Source organism: Octopus sinensis, unplaced genomic scaffold (assembly GCF_006345805.1).
Source record: "Octopus sinensis unplaced genomic scaffold, ASM634580v1 Contig07211, whole genome shotgun sequence".
NCBI lineage: Eukaryota > Metazoa > Mollusca > Cephalopoda > Octopoda > Octopodidae > Octopus > Octopus sinensis.
The window spans coordinates 7,501-28,054 of record NW_021829929.1 but is presented as its reverse complement, the minus strand read 5'-3'; the positions used below and the strand labels follow the sequence as shown (position 1 = coordinate 28,054).

General features: G+C 38.0%; 5 protein-coding genes and 1 long non-coding RNA gene across 11 annotated transcripts in view; 2 read left to right on the top strand and 4 right to left on the bottom strand.

Moving 5' to 3' along the window:
- Positions 1 to 3,577: 3,577 nt before the first annotated feature.
- On the bottom strand, positions 3,578 to 4,071 carry LOC115227812 (histone H3). The gene has a single exon (XM_029798541.2). The coding sequence runs from the start codon at positions 3,986 to 3,988 to the stop codon at positions 3,578 to 3,580; it is 411 nt and encodes a 136-aa protein (XP_029654401.1). The 5' UTR covers positions 3,989 to 4,071.
- Positions 4,072 to 4,148: 77 nt separating this feature from the next.
- LOC115227814 (histone H4) lies at positions 4,149 to 4,665 on the top strand. Its single transcript, XM_029798542.2, has one exon. It carries the CDS (start codon positions 4,268 to 4,270, stop codon positions 4,577 to 4,579), a length of 312 nt encoding a protein of 103 aa, XP_029654402.1. The 5' UTR covers positions 4,149 to 4,267; the 3' UTR covers positions 4,580 to 4,665.
- Positions 4,666 to 8,466: 3,801 nt separating this feature from the next.
- On the bottom strand, positions 8,467 to 8,945 carry LOC115227810 (histone H2B, gonadal-like). The gene has a single exon (XM_029798539.2). It carries the CDS (start codon positions 8,943 to 8,945, stop codon positions 8,568 to 8,570), a length of 378 nt encoding a protein of 125 aa, XP_029654399.1. The 3' UTR covers positions 8,467 to 8,567.
- Positions 8,946 to 9,183: 238 nt separating this feature from the next.
- LOC115227815 (histone H2A-like) lies at positions 9,184 to 9,625 on the top strand. Its single transcript, XM_029798543.2, has one exon. It carries the CDS (start codon positions 9,215 to 9,217, stop codon positions 9,590 to 9,592), a length of 378 nt encoding a protein of 125 aa, XP_029654403.1. The 5' UTR covers positions 9,184 to 9,214; the 3' UTR covers positions 9,593 to 9,625.
- Positions 9,626 to 12,605: 2,980 nt separating this feature from the next.
- The window catches only part of LOC118761080 (zinc finger protein 239-like), a 12,442-nt gene continuing 4,493 nt past the window's right edge, over positions 12,606 to 20,554 (bottom strand). For 3 of the 6 annotated variants that reach the window (XM_036498751.1, XM_036498749.1, XM_036498748.1), the window contains exons 2-3: positions 16,628 to 17,690; positions 12,606 to 13,214 (exon numbers count right to left, since the gene is read on the bottom strand). In XM_036498751.1, the coding sequence (XP_036354644.1) occupies positions 12,658 to 13,214; positions 16,628 to 16,865 (795 nt within the window). In that variant the 5' untranslated portion in view covers positions 16,866 to 17,690 and the 3' untranslated portion in view covers positions 12,606 to 12,657. Of the gene's footprint in view, positions 13,215 to 16,627; positions 17,691 to 18,315; positions 18,340 to 20,221; positions 20,244 to 20,554 lie in introns of those variants that run through there. The other 3 variants (XM_036498754.1, XM_036498753.1, XM_036498752.1) reach the window with 3 other exon arrangements.
- On the bottom strand, positions 15,263 to 15,733 carry LOC118761081. The gene is made up of 2 exons (XR_004997142.1): positions 15,578 to 15,733; positions 15,263 to 15,409 (listed from the first exon to the last, which is right to left on the bottom strand). It is a non-coding gene; the product is annotated as an uncharacterized LOC118761081 (long non-coding RNA).

Sequence of the window (20,554 nt, the reverse complement as noted above, 5' to 3'; positions counted from 1 at the left end):
ATCGGGGAAACCGTGAATGCAGGACGTGTCAGTGCTTCGACAAGGTGAGGGATAGCAGCTGCTATTTTTAGCATTTTGCGGACGGGCCACGTAGAAAGACTTCCGCCCGTCCCTAGCTCATTTTCTCCCAAATTTGTTTATTTTTGTAACCCTTTTTTTGCCCAAAATCGTCATTGTGAAATTCCCACCGTCCCCACCTTCTTCAATTCTGACTTTTCTCCCCAACACTAACCCTAAAACCGTAACTCTTTTACTTGTTTCAGCCACTTGACTGTGGCCATGCTGGAGCACCGCCGTTAGTCGAGCAAATCGACCCCGGGACTTATTCTTTGTAAGACACACATATATATACGACAGGCCTCTACCAAATCCACTCACAAGGCTTTGGTCGGCCCGAGGCTATAGTAGAAGACACTTGCCCAAGGGGCCACGTAGTGGGACTGAACCCCACCAAAAATCTTTAAAATTTTAGGTTTAACAACTCACTTCGGGTGTTTCCGTTGAAGTAAATGACAGTTTGATTCTGTTTTCTGCTTTGAAATTTAACGGACTTTTCATACACACATGAAACGGGTAAGAACAAATATGCAAGGCTTTTTTTCGGTTAATATAGGGCGTTACGATTATCAGAAAATCAAAAAAAAATGTGTGTAATAGGTGTAAAACAACTTCCTATGAACGAATATGAAAAAAAAAATTCGCGCACGCGAAAGGGGGGTGGGGGAGAGGCCTCGGAAAATTCACATCGGGAAGTTCCGAAAGCGTCTGAGGAGCTGACCCGGGCACCAAAACAAAAAAAAATAGTGTAATATGTGTAAAACAACTTGCTCTAAACGAATATGACAAAAAAAATGCGCGCTCGCGAAAGGGGGGTGGGGGAGAGGCTTCGGAAATTTCACATCTTCAGTCCACGGCCTTTAAACTAAGAAAAAATAGTGTAATTGGTGTAAAACTACTTGTTCTAAACGAGTATCAAGAACACACACTCACACATGAATCACAAACTCCGTATTTCGCAAAAAAAAAAAAAATAAAGAGAAGAAATTCTGGAAAAAGTGAAGAAATGTTGGATCTCCGCCATGTGAATCAAAATACGTGTCAGAAACATCTTGAAATATTACAGAAATTATGTTACGAAAATGATAATGTATACATACCTCTTTGAGTGGTCCATCGATAATGATGATAAAGAAATGAGTTGGATTTGAACTCAGAATATTGACTAACACAACTACATACTACAAGACTCAAAATATTCAGCCAAGTCACCACCCTTTAACTAGCAATAATAATAACATCAATAACATAACAGCCAAAAGATTTATTTGTTCTGAAAATAACAATCATAGTAAATAAATATGTTCTTTAATATTCACATTCATGTGCACAGTTAAACACACTTACATACAAACAGTCACGCATGCATAATACAGAACGGAACACATAAATGAAGGATGCATTACTTAGTATATATTACATCGAGAGAATTTTGATTAATAAGTCAAATATGCAAATTATAAAGATAATTAATTGCTTTACTAAACAGTGTTGTAAAGGTGAAAAAATAAATTTGGGAAAAAAATACACGCCAAAACTAATTAATAAAGGATAATTAGGGAAGGATTGACACAAAATAATAATTTTTTCTGTCTCTTTTTTCTGATAAATGCATCTTAATAAGGGAGAAGAATTGCATATATCTGAACTATTTCAAAGAAAAGCATAAATTTAATGTTTAAAATAGCTTTAACCAAGGAATGAGATCCAACATTTCTTCACTTTTTCCAGAATTTCTTCTCTTTGTTAATTTTTTTTTTTGCGAAATACGGAGTTTATGATTCATGTGTGTTCTTGATACTCGTTTAGAACAAGTAGTTTTACACCAATTACACTATTTTTTCTTAGTTTAAAGGCCGTGGACTGAAGATGTGAAATTTCCGAAGCCTCTCCCCACCCCCCTTTCGCGAGAGCGCATTTATTTTGTCATATTCGTTTAGAGCAAGTTGTTTTACACATATTACACTATTTTTTTTTGTTTTGGTGACCGGGTCAGCTCCTCAGACGCTTTCGGAACTTCCCGATGTGAATTTTCCGAGGCCTCTCCCCACCCCCCTTTCGCGTGCGCGAATTTTTTTTTTCATATTCGTTCATAGGAAGTTGTTTTACACCTATTACACACATTTTTTTTTTGATTTTCTGATAATCGTAACGCCCTATATTAACCATTTTTTCTTCAAGTTTAAAACGAGACATTGCTGGCATAATTTCGTTATATCTATACTCCACAACCCACGGAAATACCCGAAGTGAAATGCTTTGATCGAAGGAATGCCAAATTTTACGCACATTTTGAAAAAAAATTAGTGAAAAATAAAGGAAATAAGTGGGGGTTATATAATAGAAATGTGCGATCTTTCGTCTCTAGTAGACCTTTCCGTAAGAAACTTTTTCTTTTACATATGGGCTTGCAGGAACTTTTGAAGTAATATACATACATATACACATACACCGAGTAAAAAAATTCAGTTATCTAACAGAAGCACTTCACTTACACAACATACTTTGTCTCCCACACCCCATCAAACACACACACACACACACATGTACATAAATGCTTCCCCTGGACGGTAACTTCAAAAGAACTTCCCTCGTCATAAAATCGCTTTCACTTAGTCTCTTTCGCTCTCATTACTTCAAAAGTTCCCGCAAGCCCATATTAAAAAAAAAAGGTCTACTAGAGACGAAAGATTGCCTAGAAATGTCTACTTTTGCCAATTTTTTTTGCAGATTCGTATTCCCGGTCGGCACCAAGCAGGCTATCCACGTGCTAGAAATAACAGCCAAATCTCCAAAACTGCGATAACAGAACAAAAGAAACCTGTAAACAATCTACTCACCTTTGCACATTCTTCTATCAGAAATCTCCCGCAGTAACGACAAAGTAAAGATACAAAAAAATAAGTGCAGAAACAACAAAAAATAGCCAGCGCAAAACATCGTATGCTTTTGGAACTGAAAATGTGCTTTATGAGGGTAAAATCGGATCCCGGTCCCCACCCATCAGGATCATTTGCGCAAATCCTTTCTATTCATATTCGATTTCTACTCAATTACTGGATTTTTTCGGTCTGAACGGCAGCTTTTTCTAGCGGTGTCATGAAATTGTCACCCATAATTATGACCCTAATATCGATCTATTGCATTTCAATCTGTTTTAAGCCTAGGGGTGGGGTATCTTTTTTCTTCAGAAATATAAATAAACCCAACAGCCATACGGCACAGAATGTTTTTATACCTCAATAGACGTCAGTTTTATAAACACATTCTATCAGAATACGAAGTTTAAGTCTTTAGCGACAAACCGAAAAGATCCCAACTGCTAACACCCAGCTGGCTGGATTTTCTCCTGTTTTCGCTAAGGAGCAAGGACCTTAACATTGACCAAGAAAAACTAAGAGAAAACAGAAACTGAACAAACAGAAGAGAGTAGCATATCAACGATCGAAAGAGAATACTTAGGATATAACGTGGCGGCCCTAAAAAGGGCCATTTAATATGCTGACAAAGCAACGGCGACTTAAGCCCTCTCGCCACGAATACGACGAGCAAGCTGGATGTCCTTGGGCATGATAGTCACTCTCTTAGCGTGGATAGCACACAAGTTGGTATCCTCGAAAAGACCAACCAAGTAAGCTTCGCTAGCCTCTTGAAGAGCCATCACGGCAGAACTCTGGAAACGAAGATCGGTCTTGAAGTCCTGGGCGATTTCACGGACAAGCCTCTGGAAAGGAAGCTTCCTGATGAGAAGTTCAGTGGATTTTTGGTAACGTCTGATCTCACGAAGAGCAACGGTACCAGGCCTGTAACGATGAGGTTTTTTCACACCGCCAGTGGCTGGGGCACTTTTCCTGGCTGCCTTGGTAGCCAGTTGCTTACGTGGGGCCTTCCCACCGGTGGATTTACGAGCAGTTTGCTTAGTACGAGCCATGTCGATGCGTCAACGAAGAATAGATAGGGGCCAACCGTCACACTTTATATAGTGACCGTTAAAGAAGGAAAGATTGGGCGGGAAGATGGCTTTCTTAGATTTACAAATGACAGCTGCCCGCCAAACCGACTGCTGCTGATATGACACTTTTTCATTCGCGGCTTCAGAGCACGTGACCTATTTCTCGAGGTGTTTTCTGCTACGTCCGTTTGAGTGTAAATATATGCTTCTACCTCGATTCAGAAATCATTTGGTTTTTCACACTCGCAAGAAATAATCATGTCTGGACGTGGTAAAGGAGGAAAAGGATTGGGAAAAGGAGGCGCCAAGCGTCACAGGAAGGTGTTGAGAGATAACATCCAGGGTATCACCAAGCCCGCTATCCGTCGTCTTGCCCGTCGAGGTGGTGTCAAACGTATCTCTGGCCTGATCTACGAAGAGACCCGTGGTGTATTGAAGGTATTTCTGGAGAATGTCATCCGTGATGCCGTCACCTACACCGAGCATGCCAAGAGGAAGACTGTCACCGCTATGGATGTCGTCTATGCCCTGAAGAGACAAGGCAGAACTCTGTACGGATTCGGAGGTTAAGCTAAGAACCTTGAGCTTCTTTGAAACATACCGGCCCTTTTCAGGGCCACCCACTTTTTAATTTAAGTCAACTCTTCTAAATCGCGATGTGCTTCTTCTGTGTTTAATGTTATTTTGCAGCTGTTGGTTTTCAAGGTGCCCCTTGGTGGGAAAACTTGGTTCACACCCTTTTGGCGAAAATAATTATTTCACACCTATGTACGGTCCTTTACGAAATATTTAGTTTAGTGGTGTGTTTCGGGGGCGATCCTTCGGTATAACTACCGTAAGTGGCTTTGTTACATTTCTGAAGATAAACCTTTTTCTCCCACCAACCCTAAACCCCTATATATATAAAAACACTTTCTTGAAATGTATCCGGTACTTATACCGAAGTTACGCCTTCTCGGGGAAACGTTAGGGGTAAGCCCGTGTGTTTCATAAGTTGACGGGAAGGGTGGCTTGCCTTTGCAAACACTGAGAGGGCACAGACAGTGTCTAAAGCCAACTGGAGGTGTCCTCCTGGGGCTACAAACTACAGTAGCATCCACCCTTAGGGGTTAACCATATTTAAATGGCAAATACGTCTCAAAGTTAGGGAATCAGATGCACGAAATATTTGCCCCCAGACCATCTGCGTTTTATTATCGTTAAATTGGATATTTCGGGACACTTGCATCGCCCTAGTGCAGAATATTCTGTGCAAACACTTGGATGCGATTGCTGATTCACAGAGACTGGTAGATTTCTCTTTAGAAAGTCTAGTAACACTTAGGAGCATTATGGTAGTAGTAGCTTTGGTTACATTAAGTTTAGTACCCGGTCACCAATCTAGTACTTTGCTAACTATAATCGATTGTTCAGTGGTAAAAATCTGCAGTCTCTTAATGCGGGTGGAGTTAATTTTGGGGTAGATATTGCGGTACTACTTAAGGTCCCGGTGCGCTCACTCGCGTTAGCTAGTCGATCCTACGATCACCTAGCAAAGTATATAATGCAAAATAATTTTTTTAAACAAGGTAAATAAAAAACATACAAAATAAGGATCGACTAATCACGAGTGCGCGCACCAGGACCACGCTTCTTAAGTAGTACCCATATTTCCCTCCGATATTCATACCATGGGACGGCTGTTTCTGCTAATATAGTTAATGAGCTTTGTTATTGCATAATCGTTCCATTGTGCAGAGGTCAATCGGAAAACTGGGGAACATCTGTTTTGCGAGCGGGAACCACGTAGAGCCAAAGATGCCTCAACCTCAGCGCATGCTTGTGCATCAACAGCCAAGGCATCCCTAACCCACCCTTTAACGGCTTTTGACAATCGGAAAAGTTGTAAAAGTGAAAAAAGTTGCTTCTGTCAGAACTCCGGCCGCATTTCTCTTGCAGACTGCAAATCCTTAAATTCGGGTGCAGGGTGAACCTTTTACCTCCACCGAGTAATCTGTCTGTACACTTTTTACCGCTATAAGATTTTTTGTTTTGGTGGCTGTGTTAAGCTTATTAAGGGTATTACTGTACATACATCTTTACGTATAAAAGGTAATGGGGTGTGTGCGAGTGCCTGCTTTCACTCACACATTATCGTGAAAAGCAGGCGATATTCAGGGTCCAGTAGTTAGTCCCTCGTCGCTATATCAGTTTGCTATTTAAAGATTACTATTCCCCCGTGATGTTTTGCATTCATATTAGTATAAAATCTTTATTATAATCATGCGATCTTACATTGATAGGGACTGAGACTTAAAAATTTAGTTGTAATATGACGAAAACTTGGCTTACTTTTGCCTTTACGAGAACTTTTGGGTTTTTTTAAAATAAAATTGGAAAACATGACATATTCAAATAGTAAATATATATATATATAATACTGTTTCTACTCCAGGTTTTATTGTATTGTTAAGAAACACCCCAGCTGCTGAATGCACGCGTTTTCACCTCAACAAGACAAAACCTTTATTGAAATTTCACATGAATACCTTTTTAATTCTCAGTCGGTTATTAGTTCAGTTTAAAACATTTCATTCCATGTTCTGTTTAAACTTTATAAATAAATATATTCTTGCATTATTCATTATTTTGTTTTTAAAAAGGAAATCACACCAAATCTACACAAATGACCACCACCGCGATTACATACACACGTGTGTGTGTATATGTGGCTATATGTCTGTATTTATTGTATGTGTGTGTATAAGTAGTTATATGCTTATATTATCCATTATAGTAATATTTGTCTGTTGAAGTCCGTTTTAAAGATGTCTATACATATATATATATATATATATATATAATCATGCGATCTTACATAGATAGACAATTACAAAGAATGTTATGAGACTTTAAAATTTAGTTGTAATATGACATAAACGAAAACTTGGCTTACTTTTGCCTTTACGAGAACTTTGTGTGATTCTTGTTTAATAAAATTAGAAAATATATATAGTGGTTTCTACTTCGGGTTTTATTGTATTGTGAGAAACACCCCAGCTGCTGAATACAGTGTGTAAACTGGTACTTAATTTATCGACCCCGAAAGGATGAAAGGCTAGGTCGACCTCGGCGGAATTTGAACCCAGAACGTAACGGCAGACGAAATACGGCTTCGCATTTCGCCCAGCGTGCTAACGTTTCTGCCAGCTCGCCGCCTTTACGTATAAGAGATAATGTGGTGTGTGCGAGTGCCTGCTTTCACTCACGCATTATCGTGAAAAGCAGGCGATATTCAGGGTACAGTAGTCAGTCCCTCGTCGCTATGTCAGTTATTTAAGCTTACTTATTCCTCCGTGGTGTTTTGCATTCATATTAGTATAAAATCTTTATTATAATCATGCGATCTTACATAGATCGGGACACAAGACAGACAATTACAGAGAATGTTGTATGAGACTAAAAAAAACGAAAACTTGGCTTACCTTTTTGCCTTTAAACGAGAACTTTTGTGTTTATTTTAATAAAATTGGAAAACATGACATATTCAAGTAGTAAATATATATATATATAGTACTGTTTCTACTCCAGGTTTTATTGTATTGGTAAGAAACACCCCAGCTGCTGAATGCACGCGTTTTCACCTCAAGACAAAACCTTTATTGAAATTTCACAATGAATACCTTCTTCTCACACTCGGTTATTATTCATACGGGCCAACTCACCGACTTCTTTTGGGGACACGGAAGAGGTACGATGGCGCATTTAATACTACACACAGGTCTTCGTACACCCGTTAGGCCTGTTTACTTGCTTATTGTATTGTCCCCATCTGTGTTAATCCGTATGGATAATAAAGAAATTTTACTTGCTTATTGATGACTAAAATATGAAAATAAGGAAGGTACCAGACGGTTGTTAGTTACAAGCCCTTAACTTTTTCTGAGAGCAATTAAAAAGTATCAAGAATTTGCCTGTTTTCTGTTTTGTTTTAATTTATAGATTAAAATATTTAAAAATGAATGGGCTCGCCTCCACCCCAAAACCGCCCACTTTTTAAACTTCTTCGACGCAAATCCCCTTTTTCGGTTACGGTGAATTCGAATCTGCAAAATAAATTGGCAAAAAAATAACAATCAACATTTCTAAACTACCACACGTTTCCTTCATTTTTTACAGAAATCTTTTAGGAATTAACTTATTCTAAATATGCGGAAAAATACGGACAAAAGTATCCAAACTATCCTGTAATTACGGTTAAGGTTAGCGCTGGGGGAGACAAGACAAAATTGAAGTTGGAGGAGGGATTTCTTAAATTTCAAAAAAGTATCATTAAAAACTTGCAAACATGTTCGTTTATATATTCGCCTGAGTATACAAATACCTGTGCTTCGATGTACACAAATTATGTTTCCTCCCCCAATCCATTCTATGGCTGTTGTCTCCTGCGCTAAGTCTAGAGAAATTAACCCCAAAAACATGGATCGCAAATCGGCAGAAAATTTGAATTAACTTTCATGAGAATGTGGGTGGCCCTGAAAAGGACCGTTATTCTTCGATGAAGAGAAACGAAGCAGGTTTATTTGCTGCTAGTGTATTTGGTGACGGCCTTGGTACCCTCAGAGACGGCGTGTTTGGCCAACTCACCAGGAAGGAGAAGACGGACAGCAGTCTGCACCTCACGGCTACTGATGGTCGAACGTTTGTTGTAGTGAGCCAAGCGGCTGGATTCAGAAGCTATTCTTTCGAACAGATCGTTGACAAAACTGTTCATGATGGACATAGCTTTGCTGGAGATGCCAGTGTCCGGGTGGACTTGCTTCATCACTTTGTAGATGTAGATGGAATAACTTTCCTTCCTCTTCTTCTTACGTTTCTTGTCCCCGGCAGGGCGAGAGGTCTTGGCCTTGGAAGCCTTCTTGGCTCCTTTCGAAGCAGTTGCTGGTGCTGGTGGCATAATGTCACTTGCTCTACTAATCAACCCTCGTCCACGCTATTTATAATTGACAAGTAGGCTCAGCCGAGCACCTTGCTGACGTTTCGCGCCAATCAATTTCATTGGTGGAATTTGACAGCAGTCTAATCACGTGACATAAACCCGCTCCTTTTTCGCTCGGCAGTTTGTGACTGCTGGAGCCTCCTGACTGCTATTTAAAGGCAAAAGCCGCCCTCGTATTTAGTCGCCAACTCTCTTCTTTGCTGAGAACTACTGTCGAACTTTGAAATATGTCTGGACGTGGTAAAGGAGGAAAAGTAAAGGGAAAGAGCAAGACCCGTTCGTCCCGTGCCGGACTTCAGTTCCCTGTCGGTCGTATCCACCGTCTTCTCCGTAAGGGAAATTATGCCCAACGTGTCGGTGCCGGAGCCCCAGTCTACTTGGCCGCTGTGATGGAATATTTGGCTGCTGAGGTGTTGGAATTGGCAGGAAATGCTGCCAGAGATAACAAGAAATCGAGAATCATTCCCCGTCACTTGCAGTTGGCCATCCGTAACGACGAAGAATTGAACAAACTTTTGTCCGGAGTGACCATCGCCCAGGGTGGTGTTCTTCCCAACATTCAGGCTGTTCTTCTGCCCAAGAAAACCCAGAAGGCTTCTAAGTAAATTAATTCGGTGGCATTTTTTGCTTTATCCGTATCAACGGCCCTTTTCAGGGCCTCTCACACTTTGCGTATTTGTCTTCTCTCGACTTAATATTTGCGATTTATAATCTGTCAAAAGTATGTTATTTAGTGTTGGTGCCGAATGAATGTTTTATTATTTAGTATTCTTTCACCCTCATAATTTTCATTAAGACGAAGAATACTCTGATTTTTTTGTATGGTATTAGGAACCGCTGACCTCAAGGTGTGCGGTACTATTTAAGCAGAGTGGTCCCGGTGTGTTTGAGAATGTTTTTATGAGACACGTTTTTTTTTTTTACTTATATTCCATACTTTGTTTAAAAGCAGCGGATATTTAACAAAAGCTGCTGCTCGGGGTTTCACGTTCCCGTTTGTCGGACAGTTTTGTTTGAAATACGGAGGGGCTGTCCGGCGAACGGAAGCGTAAAGCCCCGGGTAGCAGCATTAGAATTTCTGCTGCTTTTAAATAAGGCATATTACTCTACTTATGGTATTTGAGTACGCTTTTTTTCCACCTTTTTTAACATGTGTTTACTCCGGTGTATGTATATATATAGGAATTGTTTTACACCTATTACACTTTTGTGCCAGGGTTAGACCCGTAAGATTCACGATGTGGATTTTCCGAGTCCTCTCCCCCACCCAACCCCTTTCGCGAGCGCGCCTTTTTTTTTTTTTTTGCCATATTCGTTTAGAGGAAGTTTTTACACTATTTTTATATCTTGTTTTTCTGACCGGTTTGACGAGCTAGTGCGTGTGCGCGCACAGGGACCACTCGTCATAAATAGTGGTGGGGCTGGAGAAAATGTGTCTGCATTTAAAAAAAGACGGATGCTAGGTGTGAGAGGCCTTGCATGAACACGCCGTGATCCCTTACCGAAGGGTTTCAGTTAAAATAACAGGGCTCATGGGGTCGGCTATCCTGTTCTTTTCACTTCATATGTCCCTTTTTATTTGTTCTTGTAACTCATTCAATTTCATTTCATTGTAAATAATCCATTCGATTTCACTGTAAATAGTTCCATTTCATCCACATGACCCCAAATCATTGTATTGTCCCCATCTATGTAAACCCTTACGGGTAATAAAGAAATACACTCTTCATAAATAGTACCATTTTATGCTGCAAGCCCTTTATTTTTGTTCGGGGAGAAAAGGGATGGGTGGAAAACTATGAGCCATGCGCAGGGATGCTGTCGGTGAGATGAGGGTTGGTAACGAGTATAGTGGAGAGTTCCTGGTAGAAGTAGGCTGTTCACCAAGGTTCAGTCCTCAGCCCACTCTTATTCATTAGTCCTCTGGGCAATAGCAGGAATTCTTGACAAGCTGACCCTAGGGTCTCCTGTGTTGGTGACCTTCGCTTATAGCTGGGTCACTACCAAAGCTGAAGGAGAAATTTCAGGTGTGGTAGGCAAGGCTAGAATTGAAGGGCCTTTGGGAAAAGACCATAGTCTTTATGTATACATATATATATATATTATATGTACATGTGGAGGTAGGTACGTACATATATGTTTTATTTTATTTATTAATATTATATATATATATATATATATATGTATATATACATAAGTTCAGCAAAAATTTAGATTCAAATGAATATGGTACTTATGCACCAGAATTTTGTATGGTGTTATCCATAAAAATTTGCGGGGTGATTATAATCAAAATAAGCAACAAGAATGACTCTGGTAATTTGGTACAATTGTTTCGCACTACAACATTTTATTAAAAGTGGTTGGACTTCACCACCTCATATGTTCTTAAAATTTAAATCCACATCTTTGTATATCTACCTTCTCTATAATGTTGCCATTTGATTTGAAAATTTTTATATTAATGGAAAAACCTATATAATTGGCTGATGAGTACTCAACATCTTAAATCTGTTGTAATACTTACAGCATTTAATAAAATGATGTAGTGCAAAACAATTGTACCACATTACCGGAGTCATTCTTGTTGCTTATTTTGATTATATATATATGTGGAGGCGCAATGGCCTAGTGGACTCGCAGGACCGCGGTTTCGATTCCCAGACCGGGCGTTGTGAGTGTTTATTGAGCGAAAACACCTAAAAGCTCCACGAGGCTCTGGCAGGGGGGGGGTGATCCCTGCTGTACTCTTCTCCCACTCTTCTGTCGGCCTGCTCGCTTAGCCAGCGGGGTGGCGTCCTTCGAAGGCTAAAACAATGCGAACACATTGTGACCAGCGATATGCAACTACATCTGATGGTCTGGTTGGTCACGTGATTACATATACACATATATATCTATATATAGAGAGAGAGAGTTTACGAAAATAATCAAAAGACGAAGACAGGTGGTGTACAAAACAAACAGTTGTATTAGTATAATGCTTAGGAATAGAAAAAGTCTTTTACGTTTCGAGCCTACGCTCTTCTACAGAAAAAACAAGGAGGGAAAAAGATGTGTGTAGTGGCTAACGATCTATCATGGGGACGGCCATATATATATACATACATACATACTTTTATTAAAGCTGCAAATTTATCACAAAACTGTTAATCTGAGTGTCAGGTTTGCATTCAAGAGACAGGTGCGATGGAAACATTTCATTCCAACTGTCCAACAGACAAGAACATGAAACTCTGAGAAACAGTTTTGTAATAATTGGACAAACATTAATAGAATTTTTTATTCATTCAGAAATTATCTTAAATGGAATATATATATGAATATTATGAAAGAACAGCTTTTATTAAAAATATCAGAATTGATAAGGATATATAAAAATATAGTGTTAGTAAGTTGTTATAACATGCTGTTATATCTTCTTTATCATCTGGATACATTTATTGTTATATAAGATATTCCTTTCAACAAATGACTTTTGATATTGATACAGTCACTCTTCTCTATGATGATAAAGATATCTGTAGTTAATTGTCTTTTTTCAGAGAAGGATATACCACAGAATCAGTTAGATGGTTTCTCTTCCATATCAATGTGTGTCTGTGTTTATCTAAGAGATTTATTTGAGAGAACCATTCACCACAGATATCACAATGACATGGTTTCTCTCCTAATGAATGAGTCTGTGAGTGGTCAAGTGATCTATTTCAGAGAATGATTCACCACAGGTGTCACAATGATGTGACTTCACCCCTGAATGAATACCTTTGTGTCTACTTAAATGTCCCTTTTGAGTGAAAGATTTACTGCAGATATCACAGTTGTATGGTTTCTCACCTGTATGGATAAATCTGTGAGTGGATAAGTCACCACTTTGAGAGAATGATTTATCACAGATATCACATTGATATGGCTTTTCACCTGTATGAGTACGTTTATGTACAATTACACCACTTTTGTGAGTGAATGATTTACCACAGATATCACACTGAAATGGTTTCTCTCCTGTATGGATAACCTTGTGAGCAGCTAAGTTACCATCTCGAGAGAATGATTTACCACAGATATCACACTGAAATGGTTTCTCGCCTGTATGAATACGTTTATGTACAGTTACAGCACTTCTTCGAGCAAATGTTTTACCGCAGATATCACACTGATATGGTTTCTCCCCTGTGTGAGTAAGTCTGTGTGTATCCAAGTTAAATTTCATGGAGAATGATTTACCACAGATATCACAGTCGTATACAGATTTTCCTCTTTCTTTTGGCATCTCTGCAGCTAAAACTAACAAAACTCCAAGATTCTCACACATTCCTCTTTCTGTAATTTTTTCTTCAACAAAATGGTCTGGAAATTTCATTTCTTCTTGTTTCTATATTTTATTCCTAACAAATGTTACAACTGCCATATTTTTATCAAATATAAGCTTTGCTGATATCTTAAGATGTTGCAAATGTCTTTGTAAATTTATCCAAGTTTATTCAGAATCCAAATTTAGGTTGTACTCATTTCAGAGTGAATCCAAGAAATTTCACCAATAATGTCACTCAGAAGAAATATTTTACTGAAATTCACAGTTAATTTACATAAACAGGGTTCTTATATCCAGTTCTGTGTAACATCGTCTTCAAAATATGATAAATATTGATGACGCTTCTGCAGTAAATTTCCTCTGATGCCAATGTCCTCTGATATTCTGAAATAAGAGAGAAACAACAGTTTAAGACAGAGTGTAGCTTTGGTTATGACAAAGGCTTGGGGTTCATTTATATGCGACATTTACTGCTACAATGATAAATCTCATTTAAGAAACAGATTGGGTTTATTTACATTTCTGAAGAAAAAGGGATCTTTTCGGTTTGACGGCAGTTTTTTTCTAGTGGTGTCATATGAAATTGTCACCCATAATTATGACCCTAGTATCGATCTATTGCATTTCAATCTGTTTTAGGGTTAGGGTTGGGGGGAAGGGTAATTTTCTTTTTTTTTTCCACAAATGTAAATAAACCCAATCTATTTCTTAAACGAGGGACATATTCATACTGCCTTTAAGCAGTACAAAAAAACAACAAAAAAGTGGAAGGTGCAGTTATGACAAAAGAAAAGCAGGACAAAAACGATGCATGCAAATGGGTTGGCTGGAGGTAAATCTAGATGGAAAAGCATGATAAATTTATGAGAACCCGCTGGGACATTAATATATATATAATTATAATAAAGGGTTATTTGCAACAAGTTGCTTAAACCACATACCGAAAATATTAGAAATAGCAGCCAAATAGGCTACTATTACTATTACTACAAAAAGAAGTCTCCACAAACAACAGTATTTGCAACCCGTATATGGTAGAAGGAAGGAAGACAACGAAATCACACAGTCTACTTTATATATATATATATATATATGCACGAGCAAAATGCACCCCCACCGTATAATGGAATGTGCTGAGTTGTCAAACATTTAAACCAAATTTTCTCAAGATAACTTGTCCGACCGCTCCATAGGCCTCCCCTTTGAGAAACACTGATTTAACCTAAATTAGGGACACCAGCAAAAGAAGAAATAAAGATAGACTTTTTTTCTATTCCAAAGAAAAACGATTTTATTCACAAAAATATGCAACCGAAGAGTTTAAAGTACCAGTAATTATAAGGCTGTTGACTGGGAGAACACAAACATGGTTTAAACAGTAAGCTTGGCAGGAAAGAAACGTGCCTTTAAGCAGGACAAAAACAACAAATAATGGAAGGTGCAGTTATGTACAGGTTGACGGAAGAAAAGCAGGACAAAAACGGCTTTATTGATCGCATTCTCACCTGGAATATATTATTGTAATTTTTTCTCACCTGGAAACGATTTTTGTAATTTTTTCAAAGACTAATACACGCCCTGATACAGTCGGTATCTACAAATCAAATTTAAGTGCAATCGGATGGAGGATGCCTGAAATCCAAGAAGACACACAGACAGAACGGATTTTATATAAGAGATTATGAAAAACAGCTTTTATTAAAAATATCAGAATGGTAGATATTGATGAGTATAAATAAAAAATATAGTGTTTTGTTATATCTTCTTTATCATCTGGATATATTTATTGTTATATAAGATATTCCTTTCAACAATGACTTTTGATATTGATACAGTCACTCTTCTCTATGATGAGAAATATATCTGTAGTTAATTGTCTTTTTTCAGAGAAGGATATACCACAGAATCAGTTACATGGCTTCTCTTCCATATCAATGTGTGTCTGTGTTTATCTAAGAGATTTATTTGAGAGAACCATTCACCACAGATATCACAATGACATGGTTTCTCTCCTAATGAATGAGTCTGTGAGTGGTCAAGTGATCTATTTCAGAGAATGATTCACCACAGGTGTCACAATGATGTGACTTCACCCCTGAATGAATACCTTTGTGTCTACTTAAATGGTTCTTTTGAGTGAATGATTTACCACAGATATCACAATAATATGGCTTTTCACCTGTATGAGTAAGTTTGTGATTAGTTAATTTAGCTTTTACAGAGAATGATTCACCACAGGTGTCACAATGATGTGATTTCATTCCTGAAGGAATACATTTGTGTCTACTTAATTGTCCCTTTTGAATGAATGATTTACTGCAGATATCACAGTGATATGGCTTTTCACCTGTATGAGTACGTTTGTGTTTAGTTAAGACAACCTTTAGAGTGAATGATTTCCCACAGATATCACAGTGGTAAGGTTTCTCACCTGTATGGATAAACATGTGAGTGGATAAGTCACCACTTTGAGAGAATGATTTATCACAGATATCACATTGATATGGTTTCTCACCTGTATGAGTACGTTTGTGTACAGTTACAGCACTTCTGTGAGTGAATGATTTACCACAGATATCACAGGAATATGGCTTTTCTCCTGTATGAGTAAATTTGTGGGTAGCTAAGTCACTATTTCGAGAGAAGGATTTACCACAGATATCACACTGGTAAGGTTTCTCCCCTGTATGAGTAAGTCTGTGCTTACTTAAATTACATTGCAAGGAGAATGATTTACCACAGATATCACACTGATGGGGTTTCTCGCCAGTGTGAGTATGTTTGTGTTTAGCTAAGTCACCATTTCGAGAGAATGATTTACCACAGATATCACACTGGTAAGGTTTGTCGCCTGTATGAGTAAGTTTGTGCGTAACTAAGTAACCGCATCGAGAGAATGATCTACTACAGATATCACAGTGATATGGTTTTTCTCCTGTATGAATACGTTTATGTATAGTTACAGTACTTCTTTGAGTGAATGATTTACCACAGATATCACACTGATAAGGTTTCTCCCCTGTATGAATAACTTTGTGTGTCACTAAGTTAACTCTCACAGAGAATGATTTACCACAGATATCACACTGATAAGGTTTCTCACCTGTATGAATAAGTTTGTGTGTAGTTAAGTTACCTTTCAAAGAAAATAATTTACCACAGATATCACACTGATAAGGTTTCTTGCCTGTATGAGTATGTCTGTGTTTAGCTAAGGCACCATTTCGAGAGAATGATTTACCGCAGATATCACACTGATATGGTTTCTCCCCAGTGTGAGTAAGTTTGTGTGTATCCAAGTTAAATTTCATGGAGAATGATTTACCACAGATATCACAGTGATATGGTTTCTCTCCTGTATGAATACGTCTGTGACATGTTAAACCACTACAATTAGAAAATGATTTACCACAGATATCACAATGATATGGTTTATCGCCTGTATGAATACGTTTATGTACAGTTACAGCACTTCTTCGAGCGAATGATTTATCACAAATATCACACTGATAAGGTTTCTCACCTGTATGAGTAAGTTTGTGTTTAGCTAAGTTAACTCTCATGGAGAATGATTTACCACAGATATCACAGTGATATGGTTTCTCACCTGTATGAATATGTTTATGTACAGTTACAGCACTTCTGCGAATGAATGATTTACTGCAGATATCACAATGATATGGTTTCTCTCGTGTATGAGTAAGTTTGTGTTTAGTTATGTGACAGTTTTGAGAGAATGATTTACCACAGATATCATACTGATATAGTTTTTGCTGTGTGTGAATATTTCTGTTAATAGTTAGATTAAGTTTATTTTTAATATGATTTACCACAGATATCACAATGATGTGGCTTCTCTCCTGTATGAGTACATTTGTGAGTAGCTAAGTTAACTTTCACAGAGAATGATTTACCACAGATATCACAGTCATATACAGATTTTCCTCTTTCTTTTGGCATCTCTGCAGCTAAAACTAACAAAACTCCAAGATTCTCACACAATTCCTCTTTCTGTAATTGTTTTCTTCAACAAAATGGTCTGGAAATGTCCTTTCTTCTTGTTTCTATATTTTATTCCTAACAAATGTTACAACTGCCATATTTTTATCAAATATAAGCTTTGCTGATATCTTCAGATGTTGCAAATGTCTTTTTAAATTTATCCAAGTTTATTCAGAATTCAAATTTAGGTTGTACTCATTTCAGAGTGAATCCAAGAAATTTCACCAATAATGTCACTCAGAAGAAATATTTTACTGTAATTCACAGTTAATTTACATAAACAGGGTTCTTATATCCAGTTCTGTGTAACATCATCTTCAAAATATGATAAATATTGATGACGCTTCTGCAGTAAAATTCCTCTCATGCCAATGTCCTCTGATATTCTGAAATAATAGAGAAACAACAGTTTAAGACAGAGTGTAGCTTTGGTTATGACAAAGGCTTGGTGTTCATTTATATACAACATTTATTGCCACTGTTGTATTTAGGAATGGTCATTTTGCCAGTTTAGCCAATAAAAACACACACACTATATATTTGGTGTTACTTTGCTTCAGTGTTATTTATTTTTTACATTAATCTTAATCTTATTTTGGCCAGAGTTCTTTCGTCACACTCATCAGCTGACGGTTAGTAAGGAGAGACACACAAATAAGAAAGAAGAAAGCAAAGGACCACTGATGCGGTCACAGGAGTGTGACGAAAGAACTCTGGCCGAAAAAAGATTAGGATTAATGTAAAAAATAAATAACGTTGAAGCAAAGTAACACCAAATATATAGTGCGTGTGTTTTTATTGGCTAAACTGGCAAAATGACCATTGCGAAATACAACAATGTCTGTTTCAACACACAATTTCACATCAAAAATCTGGCAAAAGGCTTCAGAAAATACAGACTCAATCTTATATGAACATTGTATTTGAGAGAGGTAGAAGGCCTTCAACAGATAACATTGTATAACAAGATTTTGGGCCTTTGGTAGCAATTGTTATTTCCTACATGCTTACCCCTAGAAAGTGGAGGCGCAATGGCCCAGTGGAGTCAACAGATGATCAAGCAGCTTTGTATCACCTTGAAAAGAGTCTAAAAACGGCCAGAGTTGGAAGAATCTCTCAATCATTTCGTAAGTACTGGACCAACAGGATTTATTTCTTTGTATAAGGTTTGTTTGTTCCTTCTCGAGCCATGCCTGGCTCATAAGGGCCGGTTTCCCAGCTTCCTTGGCGAATAGGTTCCCCACCTGGACGGGACACCGGTCCGTCGCAGGTGAGCGGGTGAGAGAAAGATGTGGCGAAAGAGTGAGTAGAAGTTTCACCATTACCTTCTGCTGGAGCCGCGTGGAGCTTAGGTGTTTCGCTCATAAATACACACATCGCCCAGACTGATATTTGAACCCATGATCCCTCGACCGCGAGTCCACTACTCTAACCATGTGCCTCCACATATATATTTATATATATTCTTTGTCCCTTCTCGAGCCATGCCTGGCTCATAAGGGCCGTTTTCCCAGTTTCCTTGGCGTATAGGTTCCCCACCTGGACGGGACGCCGGTTCGTCGCAGGTGAGCTGCAAGATGCAGGAGGAAAAAGTGAGAGAAAGTTGTGGCAAAAGAGTCAGCAGAAGTTCTCCATTACCTTCTGCCTGAGCCGCGTGGAGCTTAGGTGTTTCGCTCATAAACACACACATCGGCCAGTCTGAGATTTGAACCAGCGATCCCTCAACTGCAAGTCTGCTGCTCTAACCACCAGGCCATGTGCCTCCACTTTTGTATAAGGTGTAAAGGTGTTTTTGCCCCAAAGTTTACCCACAATTTTAATGATTTTAGCTTGTCCATCAATATATTAATTTTATCAAGCAGAACTTTCTGCCTGTCGAGATGAGCAGAAACAGCTAGATTGAATTAATGAGAGGCACATCCAATCAATGTTATTGATTGGTTGAAATTGCCGAAAATTAACAAATTAAACGACAAATATCTTACAAATTATAGAATTTTCTCAATAAAGCCAAGAGAAAAAGATGTTTTATAAACACATTCTACCAGTATACGAAGTTTAAAAGTGTTTAGTTACGTGGAAATTATTTTAAAAAACTGCCGGTCAAACGGAAAAGATCCCAAATATCTTACAAACTATAGAATTTTCTCAATAAAGCCAAGAGAAAAAGATGTTTTATAAACACATTCTACCAGTATACGAAGTTTAAAAGTGTTTAGTTACGTGGAAATTATTTTAAAAAACTGCCGGTCAAACCGAAAAGATCCCAAATATCTTACAAACTATAGAATTTTCTCAATAAAGCCAAGAGAAAAAGATGTTTTATAAACACATTCTACCAGTATAGGAAGTTTAAAAGTGTTTAGTTACGTGGAAATTATTTTAAAAAACTGCCGGTCAAACGGAAAAGATCCAGACATGTATTCCCTTACGGCTGATGTAGTTTAACTCTCTTTTTTTTCAAGGCTTGAGCACCAATTGAAGAATTCAAATTTGATGGCAAAGAATCCAAATTAAATTGAAAACGTCTGTGGCTGTGTGGTAAGTAGCTTGTTTACCAACAACATGGTTCGGGTTCAGTCTCTTGGTTTTATTGAGAAAATTCTAGAGTTTGTAAGATATTTGTTGTTTTTTCTTCAATTTCTGCAATTTCAACCAATCAATGACGTCTATTGAGGTGAAACCATTCTGTGCCGTATGAATATGTCCCTCGTTTAAGAAACAGATTGGGTTTATTTACATTTCTAAAGAAAAAAAGATGCCCTTTCCCCCAACCCTAACCCTAAATTAGATTGAAATGCAATAGATCGATACTAGGGTCATAATTATGGGTGACAATTTCATATGACACTGCTAGAAAACACTGTCGTTCAAACCGAAAAGATCCAACAGATTAAATAAGAACAACACACAGTACCTGTTTTTGGTACCCCCATCATACTCTTAAAACATCGTTTTACGTTCTTCTAAAAACTTTCAACCGAATTTTTATGAACATTTGTTATAGGATAGGTAGTCGTTTTAGGATCGACTAGTCACGACTAGCTTGTGCGAGTGCGCGCACCGGGACCACTCTTCTTAAATAGTACCAACATCTTAGTTATTCCAATTTTTAATTCGCATTTACATTGTGTGAGACCCTTCGTGTATGGATTAAAACAATTATTTTCCTCCTTCAGTTTCTTTCCGATAATTTACTGAACACACACACAAAAAATTCAAGTGAATAATACTCTCTCTTTACTCTTTT

Coding starts and splice junctions, on each gene's coding strand:
- LOC115227810 (XM_029798539.2), bottom strand. CDS start 8,945: ATGCCACCAGCACCAGCAACTGCTTCGAAAGGAGCCAAGAAGGCTTCC.
- LOC115227815 (XM_029798543.2), top strand. CDS start 9,215: ATGTCTGGACGTGGTAAAGGAGGAAAAGTAAAGGGAAAGAGCAAGACC.
- LOC115227812 (XM_029798541.2), bottom strand. CDS start 3,988: ATGGCTCGTACTAAGCAAACTGCTCGTAAATCCACCGGTGGGAAGGCC.
- LOC115227814 (XM_029798542.2), top strand. CDS start 4,268: ATGTCTGGACGTGGTAAAGGAGGAAAAGGATTGGGAAAAGGAGGCGCC.